The sequence below is a fragment of the Castor canadensis genome, chromosome 6, assembly GCF_047511655.1.
Source record: "Castor canadensis chromosome 6, mCasCan1.hap1v2, whole genome shotgun sequence".
NCBI lineage: Eukaryota > Metazoa > Chordata > Mammalia > Rodentia > Castoridae > Castor > Castor canadensis.
In genome coordinates, this window is record NC_133391.1 from 73,575,913 (window position 1) to 73,595,290 (window position 19,378).

Genomic DNA, 19,378 nt, shown 5'->3' on the forward strand with positions numbered 1-19,378 from the left:
TCATTGAGAGCTTTGCTTCTCTGGAAACTGCAACTTTGAGGATTCAGAGCTGGTGGCTGTGTGTGCTGGGATTATTTTGTGATCCATGTTTCACAAACATGAACATTTTTATTTCTCCATATCTACAAAGGGAAAAAAAATTAAATGACCCCCAAATAGAAGTCTGGTTGTATAAACTGCCATTAATTTATAGAAAGGCATTCCAAGATTTGAACTATGTGTTTTCTGTCACGATTCTGACGATTCTGGCTCGTTCTAGGTTGAATTATGGCCTTTGAGTGGACCGAGCAAGAGCTTAACTCAGGTACAGGCTCAGCTTGGATGAACAAGCCTTGCTTGCAGACAGTGGATTATCCCTTGGCCAGGTGAAGGGCGCCCCCTACTGACTTTAGCAGGTGGAATTTCAGAGACAAAAGGATTGAGATTACTAGAAACCCTTCCCTCTCTTTGCCCCTTCTCTACACTCCTTCCTCCTTTCCATCCTTTCCTTCCTAAATGAGCCTATTGATTTCTTATTATACGCTTGTCACTGCAGTTAGGATTGAGTATGTAATAAAAAAATAAATACAACCACTTAGGAAAACATTTGGCATAGTCTACTTTTTTTTTTTGGTGGTACCTGGGTTTGAACTCAGGGCCTGCCACTTGCTAGGCAGGTGCTCTACAACTTGAGTCACTCTCTCAGCCCTGGAATAATCTATTAGAGTTGTTTTATAATTGTGCATATTCTTTGACCTGGATATTTGACTGTTAGAAACTGCAGTCATTTGTGTACGTATATACTTAGAAGCATTATAAATATTTTTTCATAACAGCACTGTTTTTTTTTCCTTTTTCTTTTATTATTCATATGTGCATACAAGGCTTGGTTCATTTCTCCCCCCTGCCCCCACCCCCTCCCTTACCACCTACTCCGCCCTCTCCCTCTCCCCCCCCTCAATACCCAGCAGAAACTATTTTGCCCTTATTTCTAATTTTGTTGTAGAGAGAGTGTAAGCAATAATAGGAAGGAACAAGGGGTTTTGCTGGTTGAGATAAGGATAGCTATACAGGGCGTTGACTCACATTGATTTCCTGTGCGTGGGTGTTACCTTCTAGGTTAATTCTTCTTGAACTAACCTTTTCTCTAGTACCTGTTCCCCTTTTCCTATTGGCCTCAGATGCTTTTAAGGTATCTGCTTTAGTTTCTCTGCGTTGAGGGCAACAAATGCTAGCTAATTTTTTAGGTGTCTTACCTATCCTCACCCCTCCCTTGTGTGCTCTTGCTTTTATCATGTGCTCATAGTCCAATCCCCTTGTTGTGTTTGCCCTTGATCTAATGTCCACATATGAGGGAGAACATACGATTTTTGGTCTTTTGGGCCAGGCTAACCTCACTCAGAATGATGTTCTCCAATTCCATCCATTTACCAGCGAATGATAACATTTCATTCTTCTTCATGGCTGCATAGAATTCCATTGTGTATAGATACCACATTTTCTTAATCCATTCGTCAGTGGTGGGGCATCTTGGCTCATAACAGCACTGTTGATAATAGACTAAAGTGTGGTCTACTCTAAATGTCATCTTTAGTAGTGAGTAAATAATTCAGAGTGTTTTTAAACAGTAGAACACTATGCAGCAATGAAGATGAACAAGCTACAGCTACATGCATCAAAATGGATGAATCTCATAAAACTAAATCTGAGCCTGTGGGGTTTAATTCTCTGAGCCCAATAAATAGGTATTGTGTGCCTAGGAAGCTGATTTTGGGCATATAAGGACTCCATGCTAGAGACAAAGGCCCCACTGAGAGAAAGAGAGAGAGAGAGAGCGAGAGAGAGAGAGAGGTGTGCTAAACTTGGGCAGTAGCAGAGGAAGGGAGAGAATGGCATGGGTGATTGACACATCTAATGACTAATTGGGTATTTGGATTGACTGTAGAGAGGGAACCATGAAACTAGGTCTTGAGATTTCTAATCTCATGGACTAGGAGGGTGGATGTATCATCAGCTGGGATCAGAAGAGGACAAGGTTTAAGAACCTGCATCACATCAAACTATATGGCCTTGGGTGAGCTACTTAACTTCTTGTTACCACAATGTCTTCAAGTTAAAGAGAAGATGATTTTCAAAGACAACACATTGTCTGGTATATTGTCCACACTGGCATCATAGAATTCTGGAGGGAGTGTGACCCTGACTATATAACTTCCTAAGTGCAATGTGGTTCTCCCTTTAGGCTTTACAGGGATGAAAGGCAGGCTCAGGAAAACCTGAATTGTCCTCATTTTGCTTGAATGAAACACCATACACTTCTGCATGGGGTGAGGAGAAAGGCTGTGGACAAAAGGCGTGAAGTACTGAGATAGCATAATGTAGAAAAAGTAAGGCCAAGAGGTAAAGCACTCATTTAAATTCTCCTTCATATTATTTATATAAAATATATTTATAGAAACATCTTATTTATATAACATAACATATAAAATACTATTCTTACTATTTTTGTGTGATTTCCAAAGTAATGCATATTTATTATGTAAAATTTGTAAACCACAGAAGAGAACATAATAAACTAATGGCACCTGTAATTCTAATGCCCACAGAGTGTTAACATTTCAGCTTCGTTCGTCTGTCATCCCTCCTTCCTTCCTCCCTCCCCATTTCCCTCTCTCCCCATCTTTTCTTCTTTCCTTTTCTTTCTTCCCTTTTCACAAAGCAGAAACTGTGTAACCTGCAGTGTTTTGCTGAGGAACTTAAAAAGAGGCTAATCCTAATGAGAATTACTTAGGTTGGTTATGTGTTGTAAGAAGAAAATGCCTGATGTACTTTGTGAGTGAGTTACTGAGGGAAAGTGCAACATTTTCTTCTCTGACACTCTTAAAATATAATAGGATAAACTCTCATCTTGTTGATGGCAAGGGCGTGACCCTCCTTTACTGCGCTGTTATTCTCTGATATGTGGACAAACCCTGAGTGTGCTTTTGTGAGGACTCACTTCTCCCAAAAGTGGCAGAAAGAAATATTGGCTAGAATTTGATGTAAAAGACTTCCTGCACCTACACTTGCCTTGTAGACTGAAGAGCTCATCTCTCCCAGGAGGGTGAGACTGCTCAACTTTTCATTTTTAAATATTAAAATCACTGTAACATTCTACTCTGACTAATCCAGAATAAAGACGAGAAAGATTAGTGTCACTAGGATATAATTTTTACCTGAGCGAATCATTTCAAATAGTCTTAAATCTAAGAAGCTGCTTAGACTGAAGGTATTTATGTCAGATTGGGTGGGATAACGGTGGTGTGTGTGTGTGTGTGTGTTTGTGAGAAAAGAGGGGGAATGAAGGGAGGGAGTGAGAGAAGGAGTTCTGAAGGCTTCTTTTTACCATGGGCATGATCTAATGTACAAGCTACTCCTATTAGGCAGGAGGTCTAATTAAGAGGTTGTGACTGGGATGTAGCTCACTGGTAGAGTGCTCGCCTAGCATGTATGAGGCCCTGAATTCCATCCTCAGCACTAAAAAAAGAAAAGGCATTTTGACTAAAGCCACAGCTTGTTGCATCTAATATTTTCTCAGAATATCTTCTTTTGTATATCAGTGCATGCATATGTATGTGTGCACACATGTATCCACATACGTGGCAAACATAATATAGGAGTCTTTTTGATTATAAAGAAATTTCACTAATTATTTTAACAAGTGCTCATTGAGTTCAGTAAGTGTAAGCATTGTGCTGAAAATGGGGATAGGACATTGTCTAGAAGCATTAAGGACAGGCAGAAAGCTTTGTCATTGGTACACGAGTAGCTGCTAATCTGTGTCTGTTACTTGTATCCTTAAACTTCAGGATGAAATTTAACTTTAAAGCCTGAGACTGTTTTCAGTGTGTTCTCCACTTACCCTTTCAGTCCGCCTCCGAACATCTCCCTCATCTGCCTTTTGCTCCAGACATTTCTGGGAAGATTATGGGAAGAATTTCTCAAGCCCATACCATGTGCTGGCATTTTCAGATAACGTATGGCTCCTCAGACATTCTGTTACTTCATGCCTCCTTGCTGGGTCCTTGTGGTCTTCTGCTGGTGGAATACTTTGCCTTCATACTCACTTGTCCGTTTGTTTTTTCCATAGACAGATTCTGGAGGACGAGATTATTTTCTTCACTGTGGCCTCCAGCATTCAGTATGGTGCTTGGCATGTAGTAGCCATGCAGTCAGCGTGTCTAACCAATGAATGAGACAAAGTTCAGGGTGATCCAAATTTCTACTGGTGATGAATACATTGTTTTTGTGGATCTGGAAAAATGAAAGAGTATGCACTCTTTCATTTTTATGAGTGCATATTGATTGCACAAAATAATGGGTTTCATTGTGATATTTTCATTTATGCATATAACATACTTGATCATATTTGCACTCCATTATGCTTTTACCTCCTTGCTACTCCCCTGATTTCCTTCCTCATCCCTAAGACTCTCCCTTCTCTCTAGGTAACTTTTCAATTAAGTTGTAGTATTCTTTAATTGTGGAATTTTTGTTTGTTTTTATTTTTCCTTTTGACATTAGTTTTAGTTTATTCTTCTGGCTTTGTCAGAATAGACATCAAACTTTGATAGTGTTATAATGCCTTTGTTCAGAGTTACGCTTCAAAATAAAAATTTTGAAATACTTATGTATATGGTTAATAACTGTCTTTGAAATTAAGCATTTCACTGAGTAATTAAATATCTTTTCCATACACATTTACATTTAAATACTGCTATGCATGTGATCATAATTTCTCCAGCTTCAGTCTGAGTAACAGTAACAAGATGCAGGTTCTTGTATGGATTTCCTAATTAGTCCTAGACAAGTCTTCACCCATATCCACAGGGCTAGTAATAATGCTAATAGTGCCTTTTTATAGCCTACTTTCTAGATAAGCAGACATAAGATTATGCTCAAGTCACTAAACATATATGAGGTAAAATACGTTTTTTATCATATCAACTATTTTCTCATATTTGACTGGTATTTTTATAATTTAACCAAAATAAAAACTGCATACTTTCAGTACTACAAAGGTGAATTAAAATAGTAAGGCTATCTGGGCGCTAGTGGCTCCTGCCTGTAATCCTAGCTACTTGGAAAGCTAAGATTGGGAGGATTGTGGTTCGAGGCCAGCCTGGACAAATAGTCCCTGAGACCTCCATCTACAAAATAACCAGAGTAAAATGGACTAGAGGTGTGGCTCAAACAGTAGAATGCCTGGTTTGTAGGAAGCCCTGAGTTCAAACTCCAGTTCTACCAAAAAGAAAAAAGGCAAGGCTAGTTATAATAATAAATTCATTCACCCATCTTCTCATTTAACTGTATTGAGAAATAATTATGAAAATGGTAATATTTTTATGAGTTTTTTTTCGTTGTAGCTTAGGAATTCTTGCTTATGTCAATAGATTGTCTGGCATCAGCCATTGCATCAAATCGTATTGTCCATAGACTTGATAAAATGGGTTTGGCAGCCCAACAGTGGTCTGTTAGACTGAAAGCCAGGTGGAACGTGCCATTCTCCTCATCGGTGGTTGCCTCTGAATTCTCATTTTTGTGTTCCTCAAAAATGAGGTGACAGGTACAGCAAGCCAAGGTTCCATCAGAGCCTCCCAAACCATCAATAGGTAGGCCATTTTCAACCATAACATCTAGCAGAGTCACTCATTTCCCTTTGGTTAATATTTTACCATGGTGATTTATAGAGTGGACTGTTGTCTTCTAAGCTGCTCCACCCTATGGCCCCCACTGCAGGCTGCCCACCCCTCCTGGGGTTCTGTGAGGAGCAATTAGCAGCAGGTCAACTGCAAAGGGCCATGGAGGCAGTAGGCAGGAGCCAAGCACTCCCACAGTGTCCATGGTCTGGCAATAGCTGGATGCCACTCTGCTGGCAAATGATGGCACTGTGCTGATGCTGAGGGGCAACAGGGCTTGTCCCTGTGGGTCCTGCCCAGAACTGGTGCCTTCTTTTGGGCTTTTAAAGCTAGTTTCTTTTTGTTGATTTTAAAATTTTGTTCATGCATGATTTTCCTGATTTCACTTAGTTGTCTATCTGTGTTCTCTTTTAGCTCACTGAACATTGTAAAGATGATTATTTCAATTTTTGTTTCTGGCAGTACTGGAATTTGAACTTGTTAGGCAGATATTCTATCACTCATATCTGTTTAATTAGAGTCAGTTTCTAGACATTTACTTGGTTCTATGATTGGACCATGTTTCCTTGTGTCTTTGTATGCCTTATGATTTTCTGTTGAGATTTGGGCATATGAAGAAATAATGACCTCTCCTATCCTTTATGAACTGGCTTTTTATGGGAGAAGACCTTCACCAGTCAGCATAGTCAGCGATTCTGGGGGCCTCTCAAACCTTTTCTGATGATGTGTTTTCTCTGGGCTGTGTGTGTGATTTCCCAGGTAAAGATGTATGCCTTATTTTCAAGAGTCTGTAGTTGCCAATCCCTTTGGTAGTTTGACTGTGGTACTGTGGACTTCAGTGCTGAAACAAGCTGCCATGTTTGCTTTTGTTCTTCCTGGCCATCAGGCATCCAAAGCATACTGCTGTTCCCCTAAGTGCTAACTGTGGGATGCATGTTTAACTTTTTTCTTTCTGCCCTGAGGAGCAGCCAGGGGTTGGGAGTTTTCTCCTAATTGTGCTAGGGTGTGCTGTGTAGGAGGGGCTATCACAGTGAATGTAACATACTTTATTAACTGCTTTGATACAGCACTTTGCTTTGCACTTACCTGGAGTACTGCCACTTCTTAATTGGTTTCTGGAGTTCTCAGAAAGGCAGTTTGGTTTGTATATTGTTATTATGTCAGTGTCTCCATGGGGGACTGAGGGTTTGGGGATTCCTGTTCAGAATCTTACTTATATTATTCTCAAGTGTAATCCAAATCTCTGTGTCATGAGATGGAGGTAATTAATACTGGCAGAACTTTGATCACAATTGGTAGAGGTGACAGTACATCTGTTCTTCCTCACCCCTTTAACTTCAAGGGTTAAAGAAGTTATTCCGGACTTCTGGCTTTATAGTCTGCCTTTGTCTCTTTAGTAACAGTGGCTGACATTTAGAAAATGTTTATTATGTATCAGACACCCCTCATATTCCTGCTATATGAATTAATTCACTTGTCATAATAGTTGTAAGGGAAGATACTTTGATATTTCCTAGTTTACATGTGAGAACACTGAGTTTCAGGGAATCTAAATAATTTGCCCAATATTCTATAGCTGATAATTGTTTCATATTTAAAAAAAATTTTTTTTGAGACAGTCTCACTCTGTATCTCAGGCTGGCCTCAAGTTCACTGTGTAGCCCAGGCTGACCTCAAATTCATGATCCACCTGCCTTGGCCTCCCAAGTGCTGGGATTACAGTTTCATATTCAAGTTTTTTTTTTTATGATACTGGGGTTTGAACTCAGGGCCTCAAGTCTGCTAGATAGGCGCTCCACCACTTGAGCCACACTCCTAACTGAGATTCAAGTTTTTAGGGGCACTTTGCAGTATGAAATGAATATTCTTTAATTTGAATGACTTATTTATATTATTTAACAAGGAGTTAACTTTAAATGAAATCTTTTGTTGCAGCAATTCAATTATTATGGATATTTTATGCTGATATAATCAAATCAAATTATGATAGTAAGTGATAATCATACCTCTGGAACTGTGTCTGAAATTTATATATTCAAATATAGAATGACATCAAAGTTGTATTTTTTGTTTGTTTTGCAGGACAGAGTTCGTTCAGAGAGGCAGGATTTCAGTCACCGGGGCTGGATTTCTCAACTGCATTTTGGAGACTTTTGCCAGCACGTTCTTAAGACAGGGAGCTCAAAAGGTAAGCTTGTTTCCTCTTTGGGTCACCATTAATTTTTAAGAAACCGTGGGGTTCCAGTACAGTGGTAAATAAAACATAATGGGGAGAAAGTGTCATGAATGGACATATGAGAAAAAATATAGTGAATAAACAAATATACCCAAAATAATTACTGAGTAATTATTTTATAAATTCAGATCAAAGTGAAACTAAAGTGCCACTTCTGACCCATTAAATTAAATACATTCCAATGAAGAATATGTGATAATATGTTGAATATTTATTTGTAGTCTAATTAAAAGAAGTAATCAGAATGAATAATTATATTTATGGTATATGCAATATAGTGGCAGCGATTTAATAAAAATACACTAATAGTTCATATTTATTGAGAGTGCTTGCTATGTGCTACTGATTTTTGAAGGAATTTTTATTTATTATTTCATGTAAGTCTCACAGACCTTTGAAATAGCTATTACTGTACTGATATTTTAGATGAGGAAAATACAGAGGCCTAGAACTCCCAGGTGTCCATTTTTGTAGTTTCCCCCCTCTGAATTTGAAGGAGTTTAGGCCTCCATGAAGGTGATTTAGAGATCACCTTGGAGGTCTGAGGTCCTGTTTGTCCTGTTTTAAGTAGAGCTATTCTGTTTTTAATGTCTTATACGGTAATACGGCATTTATATATCCTATTTTCTTGGCTCCATGGCATTCTTTTAAAAACTTCTTTAGGGCAAAACCTATCCTTTAGACATCTTCATATGCCTCTGGCCGTGTTAGGTGTGGAGTAGCTGCTCTGAAATGTTTTACTATTGTTGCTATCGTGAGTTGTCATGATAATCAGGCTTACTATTTCCAGAATTTACTCAGGAATTATGCTTATGTCACCTCATTTTGTTTTGTGCAATAAAGTTAGTAGACAGTTAAAGAATTGCGGTTTTAATGCCCAGAGATTTCTAGGTAATGGCTCTTGTTTTCAGTTTCACAAGTCTAGGTTCAAGAATGTTCCTGGACCAGGCGACATAAGTATGAGGGGGGCTACAGAGTGATGAATGAGTACTCGGTACTGTTGCAAAGTCATAGAGATGCACTGTTGAGATTGATGATACATTCTTGGCCCAAAGGTGCTCTTAGCACATGTCCAGACTGGTCTAGCCTAAGCTTGAAGGGAGTAGTTGAATTTCTAGAAGGTCTGATGTCACCTTTAGTCACTGAGACATTATTGCTGGTTTTTCTACTCTATCACAACATATGCATTTGTAATCTTTCCCGCCATGGTCTGCAAACTCGCACTGTAAAAATAATAGAGCTGATGAGACAAATAATTCATTGCCATGCCCTTGACTGAGTTGACTTCCTGTGCATCTTTTAAAACCTGTATTGTAAAAAGTGTAATAAATATTGAACATATTTTTTTGCAATACCAGTCAGAAGAATAGGTTGCTTTTTTTAGGATAGTGATAAAATTTAAAAGCTGAATTAGGGCTCCAAGGTAGTGTTTCCTATCATCAAACTGATTACAAATGTTCATTTGTAAAAACCATTCCTATCTTGTGGGCCATGTTAAAACAGATAGTGGACTGAATGTGGCCTGTTGACTGGTTGACTTAAGATAAGTAAATGTCATTCAGTTAACCTAAGTGGGTCTGTATTTGATCTGCCCATCAGTCAGAATCTGTTAATGACTTTTAATCATACAGTGGTTGTGTACATTTTGTTTCTGTGAGATGCAAAAAATGAATGCTTCTATTCTATTTTATTTATGATGAATGCCTTAGAGATAAGCACGCCCAATGTGTGGGCAACTGCTTGCCCACCTTTTTTTCCCCCTCACAAATATATGTTGAGCACCTGCTTTGTATGAGGCACTGTGCTAGTGTGGGCTCAAGTCATAGAACTAGTAAAGCACAGAGACTGGACTCCCTGTCGTTTGATACCAAGAATTATCTTGCCTTTCTACTGTGCCACCTTGGATGGATGACATGGAATCCTTACCTTCTCAGCCCTATGAAATTCACAAATACTGCTGTGCATTAGATTAATGTGTTGTGGGTTTATTCCTCTTGTATTTGTTAGGATTCGTTGATTGCAAGTAACAGAAATCACTTTAGGGTAGCTCACTGAAAGGGTGCAAGGGTGGTGAGGCTGGCAGTCTTCATAAAGATCAATATTGTCTGCCAAGTACTCATATGGGTGCTGCTCTGTAAAGCTATGTGTCTATTTTATTCTTCCCTTTTTCTGAAGTCTGATTTTCTCTGCTGTTTAGGCAGTAGAGTAGGATGTAGACCTCCACTGTGCAAGTGGACGTATTACATGAAGTTATGGCCAACAAAGACTATCTGCTCATTTATTCTCTTTCTAAAACCTCTGGTAGGGACCCTTGTTGGCCTTCCATAAATCAAGCATGACCAGTAGGTTGAAAGACATCTTATATAAACATGGCTTATCCTTGCTGTGGCCATGCAGATCTGGGTTGGAGGTCTCTTCTCAGAGAAAGGGCTGATGGAAAGGGCAAATGTAATTAAAGACTTCTTTTTTTCTGGCATGTTCTCACAGTAGATTTGGTGTTTCTTGATGGGGAAGGTTTTTTTTTATTAATTTTAATCCCAGTTCCTCCCTAATCTGTAATACCTTGGATAGTGCCCAGTGTATTTATGTGGAAATGAATTCAAGGGAAGTAGAATACACACCAAGGTCCATAGTTGCTTTCTGAATATTAACTAGAAAAAAATCAAATGTCTTTCACTTTTAAAAGTGATGAACCCAATTGATTTCTCTGTTCTCCCTTCTTTTATTATGCTTATAAGAATATACTTTCTTGCTAGCTTTTGCCTTTTCTAACTTTACTTTTTCTCTTCGGGAAGGCTGAGTTTAATTAGCTTTTCAATTTTAGAAGCCACTCATGCTTAAGTGTCTTTTGCCTTTTATCCATTGGTGATATGTCCCAGTATCAGCCTGGCTTCCTGATAAACCTTTGCAGCTGATCCTGCATAAATGCCTTCAGAGGAAGTGCCGTGACAGTGTTTAAGGTAACTTGATTTTCATTTTAGGACTTTGTCCCTGAGGCTGTTTAGTGATGGTAAAGACAGGACATGAGATCTATTTTTTTTCCAGTAAAAGCAAGACTAGGCACTCACAAACTTTTTTATTATACATTTTTATTAGGATATATTCATTATATGGGGGGATTGATAGTGACAACTCTGATTAGACTTATATTGTACATTGTTTATATTGCTCTCATCATCTCTCACTCTCAACCCCCCTCCCCACCCCACTTAAAGCAATCGTAAGAGGTTTCTTTGGTTCTGTTTCATATAGGTATATGAAGTTCATAACCATATACTGTCACCTTAATCTCCTTCCTTCACCCTCCCCCCTCCCAGTTGTACCCACCCCTCACATACTGTGCCTATTTATCAGTCCTGATTTTTGTTACTAATATTTAAGTTAATATTCAAAGGGGTGTCTCAATGTATGCCCACTGTGGGTATGCTTTACATTGGTCTGTTCAATCTCTTTGAGTACTCTCCCTTACCCCTTTACCTCCTACCTCCTGTCTCAACAGTTTTCAGTACACATCCTTATATCCTCTACCTTTGTGTCTTATGGTATGAGATATTACTGATATGCTATCATTCTCTTTTCCTTTCCCTCTTTCCCCGAGTTCCATATAGTAATTCCACTATTGCAAACACATTCTACATCATGAGTTTGTATATGATCATGCTTGTTTTTGTGTATATGTTTATCTTTGGGTCTATCTTCCACATATGAGAGAAAACATGCAGCTTTTGTGTTTCTGATCCTGGCTAACTGCACTTAGCATGATATCCTCCAGTTGCATCCAATTACCTTCACACCTCATGTCATTATTCCTTATGGCCGAGTAATACTTCATGTGTATATGTATCACAATGTCATGATCCATTCATCAGTTGTAGGGCACCTGGGTTGTTTTCAAAGCTTGGCTATTGTGAATAGTGCTGCGATGTACATTGGTGTACAGGTGTCTCCACTGTACCCTGTCTTACATTCTTTTGGCTAGAATATAAGATCACTAGATTCACTGGACCTTATGGCAATTCTATCTCTAGTTTTTGAGGAATCTCCATATTGCTTTCCATAGTGGTTGTACTAACTTGCATTCCCACCAGCAGTTTGTGAAGGTTCCTGTTTTGCCACACCCTCGCTAGCATTTGTTGTTGTTATTACCCTTCATTATGGCCATTCTAACTGGGGTGAGATGAAATCTAAGTGTTGTTTTGATTTGCATCTCTTTTATAACCAGGGAAGTTGCTTCTTGATTTATTTACTGGCCATTTGTACCTCTTCCTTTGAGAATTCTCTGTTTGATTCATGTGCCCATTTCTTAATTGGGGTGTTGATTCTTTGGGGGCTGAGTTTTTTAGCTTCCTGTAGATTCTGGCTATTAGTCCCTGATGGGATGAGTGGCTGGCAAAGATTTTCTCCCATTCTGTGGGCTGTCTCTTGAGTCTCATGACTGTTTCCTTTGTTGTGCAGAAGCTTTTGTTTGATGTAGTCCCATTTGTTCAGTGTTTCTCTTAGATGCTGAACCTTTTGAGTTCTGTTTAGGAAGTCATTCCCTATACCTACCTGTTTCAGTGTATTTCCTATTGGTTCTTGGAGTCATTTCAGGGTTTCAGGCCTTATATTAAGGTCTTTGATCCATTTTGAATTGATTTTGCTACAGGGTGAAAGACAGGGATCTAATTTCAGTCTTCTACATGTGTATATCTAACTTTCCTAGAAGCATTCGTTGAAGAGGGTGTTCTTTTTTCTCCATTGTGTGTTTTGGGCTCCTTTGTTAAAAAAAAGTTGGCTATAGATGCATGGGTTTATGTCTGGACCTTCTATTCTGATCCATTGTTTTTTCTGTCTGTTTTTGTGCCAATACTGTGCTGTTTTTATTATTATGGCTCTGTAGTACAGTTTGAAGTCGGGTATTGATTGTGATGCCTCCAGCATTGGATTTTTTGCTCAGAATTGCTTTGGCTATTCCAGGTCTTTTGTGTTTCCATATGTATTGCAGGATTGATTTTGTTATTTCTGTGCAGAATGCTATTGAAATTTTGGTGGATTTGGTGGAAACATATAGATTGCTTTTGGTAGTGTGGCCATTTTCACAATGTTGATTCTACCAATCCACGAGCATGGAAGGTCTTTCCATCTTCTGATGTCTTCTTCGATTTCTCTCTTCAGTGGTTTACAGTTTTCATTAAAAAGGTCTTTGGTTTCTTTAATTAAATTTATTCCAAGGAACTTTATTGTTTTTGATGCTGTTGTAAATAACATTGTTTCCCTGATTTCTTTCTCAGTCTGTGTGCTGTTGGTATATAGAAAAACTATTAATTTATGTATGTTAATTTTGTACTGCTACTTTGCCAAAACAGTTTATGATTTCTAGTAGCTTTTTGATAGTTTTTGGGATCTCTTAGGTATAGGATCATGTCATCTGCAAATAGGGATAGTTTGACTTCTTTCTTCCCTATTTGAATACCTTTTATTTCTTGCTCTTGTCTTATTGCTGTGGCTGGGAATTCCAAAACTATGTTGAATAGGAATGGAGAAAGCTGACAGTCCTGTCTCATTCCTGACTGTAAATGGAACAGTTTCAGTTGTTCTCCATTTAATATGATGTTGGCTCTAGGCTTGTAAAATGTAGCTTTTTTTGTGTTGAAGAACATTCCTTCTATTTCTAGTTTCTTCAGTGCTTTCATCATGAAAGGGTGTTGGATTTTGTCAAAGGCTTTTTCTGCCTTTTTTAGTGAGAACATCATGTGGTTTTTGTCCTTGCTTCTGTTTACATGCTGTATTGAATTTATTGATTTGTGTATCCCTGGAATGAAACCGACTTGATCATGGTGTATGATCTTTTTGATCACAGCTGAGCCTGCATAAACGCCTTCAGAGGAAGTCCCGTGACAGTGTTTTAGGTTACTTGATTTTCATTTTAAGACTTTGTCCCTGAGGCTGTTTAGTGGTGGTATAGGTGAGATATGAGATCTTTTTTTTTTTTTTTCAGTAAAAGCAAAACTAGGCACTCACAAGCTTTTTTATCTCAGTGTTTATAAATTAAAATCTGGTTGTAGATATGGATCCCCAAGCTGAGGTCACTTGTGTTTCTGCACCTCTGGGGGCTTGTTCAGTTGCTTTTTTTTCTTTTCCTTCACCACTCTGAGGCAGCTTGCAAATCTGGGCCCTTTCTGACACACACGCTGGCTTTTCATACACCATTTGGAACTTACTTTCTCCTTGGATGGGACATATGTGGACAGGGGACTCCCTTAGGCAGTAGTCACACTGGCAGATGTGTCCTTGAAAGAGCAGCAGTTCTGAATTTACAACCTACTGTGCTCTCTCCTATCACCTTTGTGACCTGGTGCAAGGCATGTGACCTGGGTGGCGCCGACCCCATCCTAAATTTGTTCATCTACAAAAGGTTTTTTTTTTTTTTAAATGCATTACCACAGGTATGTGTGACAGCTATGTTTGAAACCTTTTAAAAAACATTGAAGAACACAAAATATGTTCTCTTTGTTTTTAAGAATAAAATGATAAGCATATGCTTCTTTGTCATACTATATATGGTTTATGGTGTTTTCCCTTCAAAGTCATGTGAGCACATACAGTTCACACACCTGGATTTAAAAGTCTTTTCAATTCCACAGCACTTTTCAGGTACCAGTCGTGTGCCAGGCATTTGGGTAGAATGTTGGAGACACAAGATAGAGTGTGGTTTATGCAGCTTTGATTCTGGAGCATCTAGCCCAGAGTGGGAAGTATGACGGACAGTGATAACATCTGCTGACATTGGAGACTTATTGAGCCTCCCCACTTAGTTTCATTGCTCAGCACACATTGCTGAGGAGCATAGCACAGCTCGGGCTTAAAAGGGCTTGGTAGATGCCAAACCCTGCTTAGATGTATCACCTTGTCTGCTTTTCTGAACAACCCAATGAAGCAGGAATTGCTATTCCTGTTTTATGTATAGGGAAACTGAGGACCCAAGTGGCAAAGACGCTTTCTCAACAAAGTAGCATGTCTGGAAGTCAAACCAACCTGTCTGACTTAGGAATGTGTTCTTGGTCACTACACCATATTGTCGCACCAAAAGCACTTGTGTGAGGCAAGATGTGTGTGCTTGACAAAACCATAGTGAGGTGATGTGGTGTGTGTAGTGAGGATAAAAGAATGCAAGAACAGGGAATTCAAGACAGAGGACCTTGGAGCAGGTCAGAGAAATGGGGCATGCTGCTTGAAAGGGCCTTTCTGTGACTAGTGCAGGCCTTGCCTTCTGAGCAGAGCCCTCAGCCTCGGTACTGTCCGGATGACACCTGGTCTAAATTCCAGAGTGTGGGCAGGTTGAGGGTATGCTTATTGCCTTTTCTGTCACTTTTCCATATTGGCATATATCTTTTGTTATTTTTGCTTTCCAATTTCCCACAGACTTGTGTGTGTGTGTGGTTTGCTTTGAAAATCTTTATGTTAAAAAAGGATAGTAAAACTTTTTTTCTTGTGGTAAAATATAAGTAACACACACATATATAAACAATTGTATATATATGCAATATAAAATTTGTCATTTTAACCCTTCTAAGTTCACAGTTCAGTGGCAGTACATACACTCACATTGTTGTGAACTATCACACCTTGCATTTCCAGAAACAGGAATTCTGTATGTGTTGAACAATAGCCCCCAGTTCCTCTCACCTCCCAGCTCCTGGCTATCACCATTCTACTTTTTGTCTCTATGAATTTGACTAGTTTAGGTACCTTATATAGTATTTGTCTTCTCATGATTGGCTTATTTTACTTAATATAATGTTTTCAAGGTTCATCCATTTATAGCATGTGTCAGACTTTCTTTTTTCTTTTTCTTTTGTGGTGCGAGCTATTGAACCCAGGGCTTTGCACTGACTATGTAAGTGCTCCACCACTTCAGCCACACCCCCAGCCCTTTTACTTTCCTTTATAAGGCCAAATAAATTTAATTGCATGCATAGACCACAATTTGTTTCTCTGATCATCCATTCATGGATACTTACATTGTTTCTGCTGTTTGCTTATTATATAATGCTGCTATGAACATGGGTCTATAAATATTTGTTTGAGTTCCTGCTTTTAATTCTTTCTTTCTTTCTTCTTTTTTGGTGGTACTGGGGTTTGAACTCAGGGCCTTGAGCTTGCTAGGCAGGTGCTCTGCCACTTGAGCCACACCCTCAACCCCCCGTGTTTATTGTTTTTTTTGTGCTTGGCTTATTTCACTTAGTATAGTGCCTCCAGGTTCATTTATCCTGTCAAAATGACAGAATTTCCTTCATCTAAGTCCAAATAGCATTCTTGTGTGTGTGTGCGTGCGTGCGTGCGTGTGTACCACATTTTCTGTAACCATTCTATTGTTGATACACACTTAAAGTTTATTCCTGTCTTGGCTATCATGAGTAATGATATCGTGAACATGGGTGTGCATATACTTCTTACTGATTCCAAAACCTTTGTATATATATACACCCAGAAGGGGGATTGCTGGATCATAAGGTAGTTCTATTTTTAGTGTTTTAAGGAACCTCCATATAGTTTTTCATAATGACTATTAATTTACATTTCTACTAACAGCATACAAAAGTTCTGTTTTCCCCACATCCTTGCCAGTGCTTACTATCTTTCATCTTTTTGATAATAGTATTCTGACTAGTGTGAGATGCTATAGCACTATGTTTTACTTTACATGTTCCTTATGATTTTTTTATTTTTGTGCTGGATGGGGGTACATTGTAGCATTTACAAAGACTACAATATATCAAATATATCATACTTGAATTCACTCCCTCCACTCCTCTCTTTCATCCTCTCTCCCCTGATTCCTGGAACCATTCAACAGGTATCATTTTTGCATTTACATACATGTGTACACATTATTTGCAGCAAATTCATCCTCCTATCCCTTTTCCCACCACCTCCTCCTTCCCACTGGTGCCAACCCTCCCACCCCCCCGCCCCTGGGTAGAACCTGTTCCACCCTCTTATTCTCTTATTTTGTAGAAGAAAAATGATAAACGATAAAAAGAGAAAATGTGGCGTTTTTGCTAGTTTGAGATAAAGATTGCTACACAGGAAGTTTCCTTGTGTTGTTTCCATGCATATATGTGTAACAAACCCAACTGGTTCATCTTTTCCAGACCTCTTCACTCTTCCCCAGACTTCTTCCCATGGTGTCCCTGGCCAGGTTAAGATTTCTATATTCATTCCTGTACTGTGAGCACATCAACCACATTAAAATTTTTGGTTTCCTTCCCTTGCCCTATCCCTCCTGTGCGCAGCCTCCCCTTAGTGTGACCCATGTCCCATAATATTACTGCGTTTGTTTTAGGTCTATATTCTGCATATGCGGGAGAACATGTGGCTTTTGGTCTTCTGAGCGTGGCTGACTTCACTTAAGATTATGTTCTCCAGTTACATTCATTTACCTGTGAATGACAAAATTTCATTTTTTGTGGCTGAGTAAAACTCCATTGTATATAAGTACCACATTTTCTTTTCTTTTTTTTTTTTCTGTTCCTCAACTTTTTTTTTATTGTTTTATTATTCATCTGTGCATACAAAGCTTGGGTCATTTCTCCCCCCGCCCCCACCCCCTCCCTTACCACCCACTCTGCCCCCTCCCTCTCCCCCCAACCCCCTCAATACCCAGCAGAAACTATTTTGCCCTTATTTCTAATTTTGTTGTAGAGAGAGTATAAGCAATAATAGGAAGGAACAAGGGTTTTTTTGGTTGAGATAAGGATAGCTATACAGGGAGTTGACTCACATTAATTTCCTGTGCATGTGTGTTACCTTCTAGGTTAATTCTTTTTGATCTAACCTTTTCTCTAGTTCCTGGTCCCCTTTTCCTATTGGCCTCAGTTGCTTTTAAGGTATCTGCTTTAGTTTCTCTGTGTTGAGGGCAACAAATGTTAGCTAATGGTTTAGGTGTCTTACCTATCCTCACCCCTCCCTTGTGTGCTCTCGCTTTTATCATGGGCTCAAAATCCAATCCCCTTGTTGTGTTTGCCCTTGATCTAATGTCCACAAGTGAGGGAGAACATATGATTTTTGGTCTTTTGGGCCAGGCTAACCTCACTCAGAATGATGTTCTCCAATTCCATCCATTTACCAGTATATGATAACATTTCGTTCTTCTTCATGGCTGCATAAAATTCCATTGTATATAGATACCACATTTTCTTAATCCATTCATCAGTGGTGGGGCATCTTGGATGTTTCCATAACTTGGCTATTGTGAATAGTGCCGCAATAAACATGAGTGTGCAGGTGCCTCTGGAATAACCTGTGTCACATTCTTTTGGGTGTATCCCCTAGAGTGGTATTGCTGGATCAAATGGTAGATCAATGTTTAGCTTTTTAAGTAGCCTCCAAATTTGTTTCCAGAGTGGTTGTACTAGTCTACATTCCCACCAACAGTGTAAGAGGGTTCCTTTTTCCCCACATCCTCGCCAACCCCTGTTGTTGGTGGTGTTGCTAATGATGGCTATTCTAACAGGGGTGAGTTGGAATCTTAGTGTGGTTTTAATTTGCATTTCCTTTATTTCTAGAGATGGTGAGCATTTTTTTCATGTGGTTTTTGGCCATTTGCATTTCTTCTGTGGAGAAAGTTCTGTTTAGTTCAATTACCCATTTCTTTACTGGTTCATTAGTTTTGGGAGAATTTAGTTTTTTAAGTTCCCTATATATTCTGTTTATCAGTCCTTTGTCTGATGTGTAGCTGGCAAATATTTTCTCCCACTCTGTGGGTGTTCTCTTCAGTTTAGAGACCATTTCTTTTGTTGAGCAGAAGCTTTTTAGTTTTATGAAGTTCCATTTATCTATGCTATCTCTTAGTTGCTGAGCTGCTAGGGTTCCACTGAGAAAGTTCTTGCCTATACATATTAATTTCAGAGTATTTCCTACTCTTTCCTGTATCAACTTTAGAGTTTGGGGTCTGATATTAAGATCCTTGATCCATTTTGAGTTAATCTTGGTAAAGGGTGATATACATGGATCTAGTTTCAGTTTTTTGCAGACTGCTAACCAGTTTTCCCAGCAGTTTTTGTTGAAGAGGCTGCTATTTCTCCATCGTATATTTTTAGCTCCTTTGTCAAAGACAAGTTGGTTATAGTTGTGTGGCTTCATATCTGGGTCCTCTATTCTGTTCCACTGGTCTTCATGTCTGTTTTTGTGCCAGTACTATGCTGTTTTTATTGTTATTGCTTTGTAATATAGTTTGAAGTCAGGTATTGTGATACCTCCTGCATTGTTCTTTTGACTGAGTATTGCCTTGGCTATTCGTGGCCTGTTGTGTTTCCATATAAATTTCACAGTACCACATTTTCTTAATCCATTCATCAGTAGTGGGGCATCCTTAAGATTATTTTTTGATAAGTTGTTTGATTTTCTTATATATTTTGGATTCTAACCCCTTTTCTCTCTTCATGTGAAGTTCTATAAATATTTTTCTTCAACCTTCAGCTTATCCATTCACTATGTTAACTCT

General features: G+C 38.9%; 1 protein-coding gene across 7 annotated transcripts in view; it reads left to right on the plus strand.

The window, feature by feature from the left end:
* Prelid2 (PRELI domain containing 2) overlaps positions 1 to 19,378 on the plus strand; it is a 99,473-nt gene that overhangs the window by 33,452 nt on the left and 46,643 nt on the right. For all 7 annotated transcript variants that reach the window (XM_074076738.1, XM_074076737.1, XM_074076739.1 and 4 more), the window contains one exon: positions 7,740 to 7,845. In XM_074076738.1, the coding sequence (XP_073932839.1) occupies positions 7,740 to 7,845 (106 nt within the window). The remainder of the gene's footprint in view (positions 1 to 7,739; positions 7,846 to 19,378) is intronic.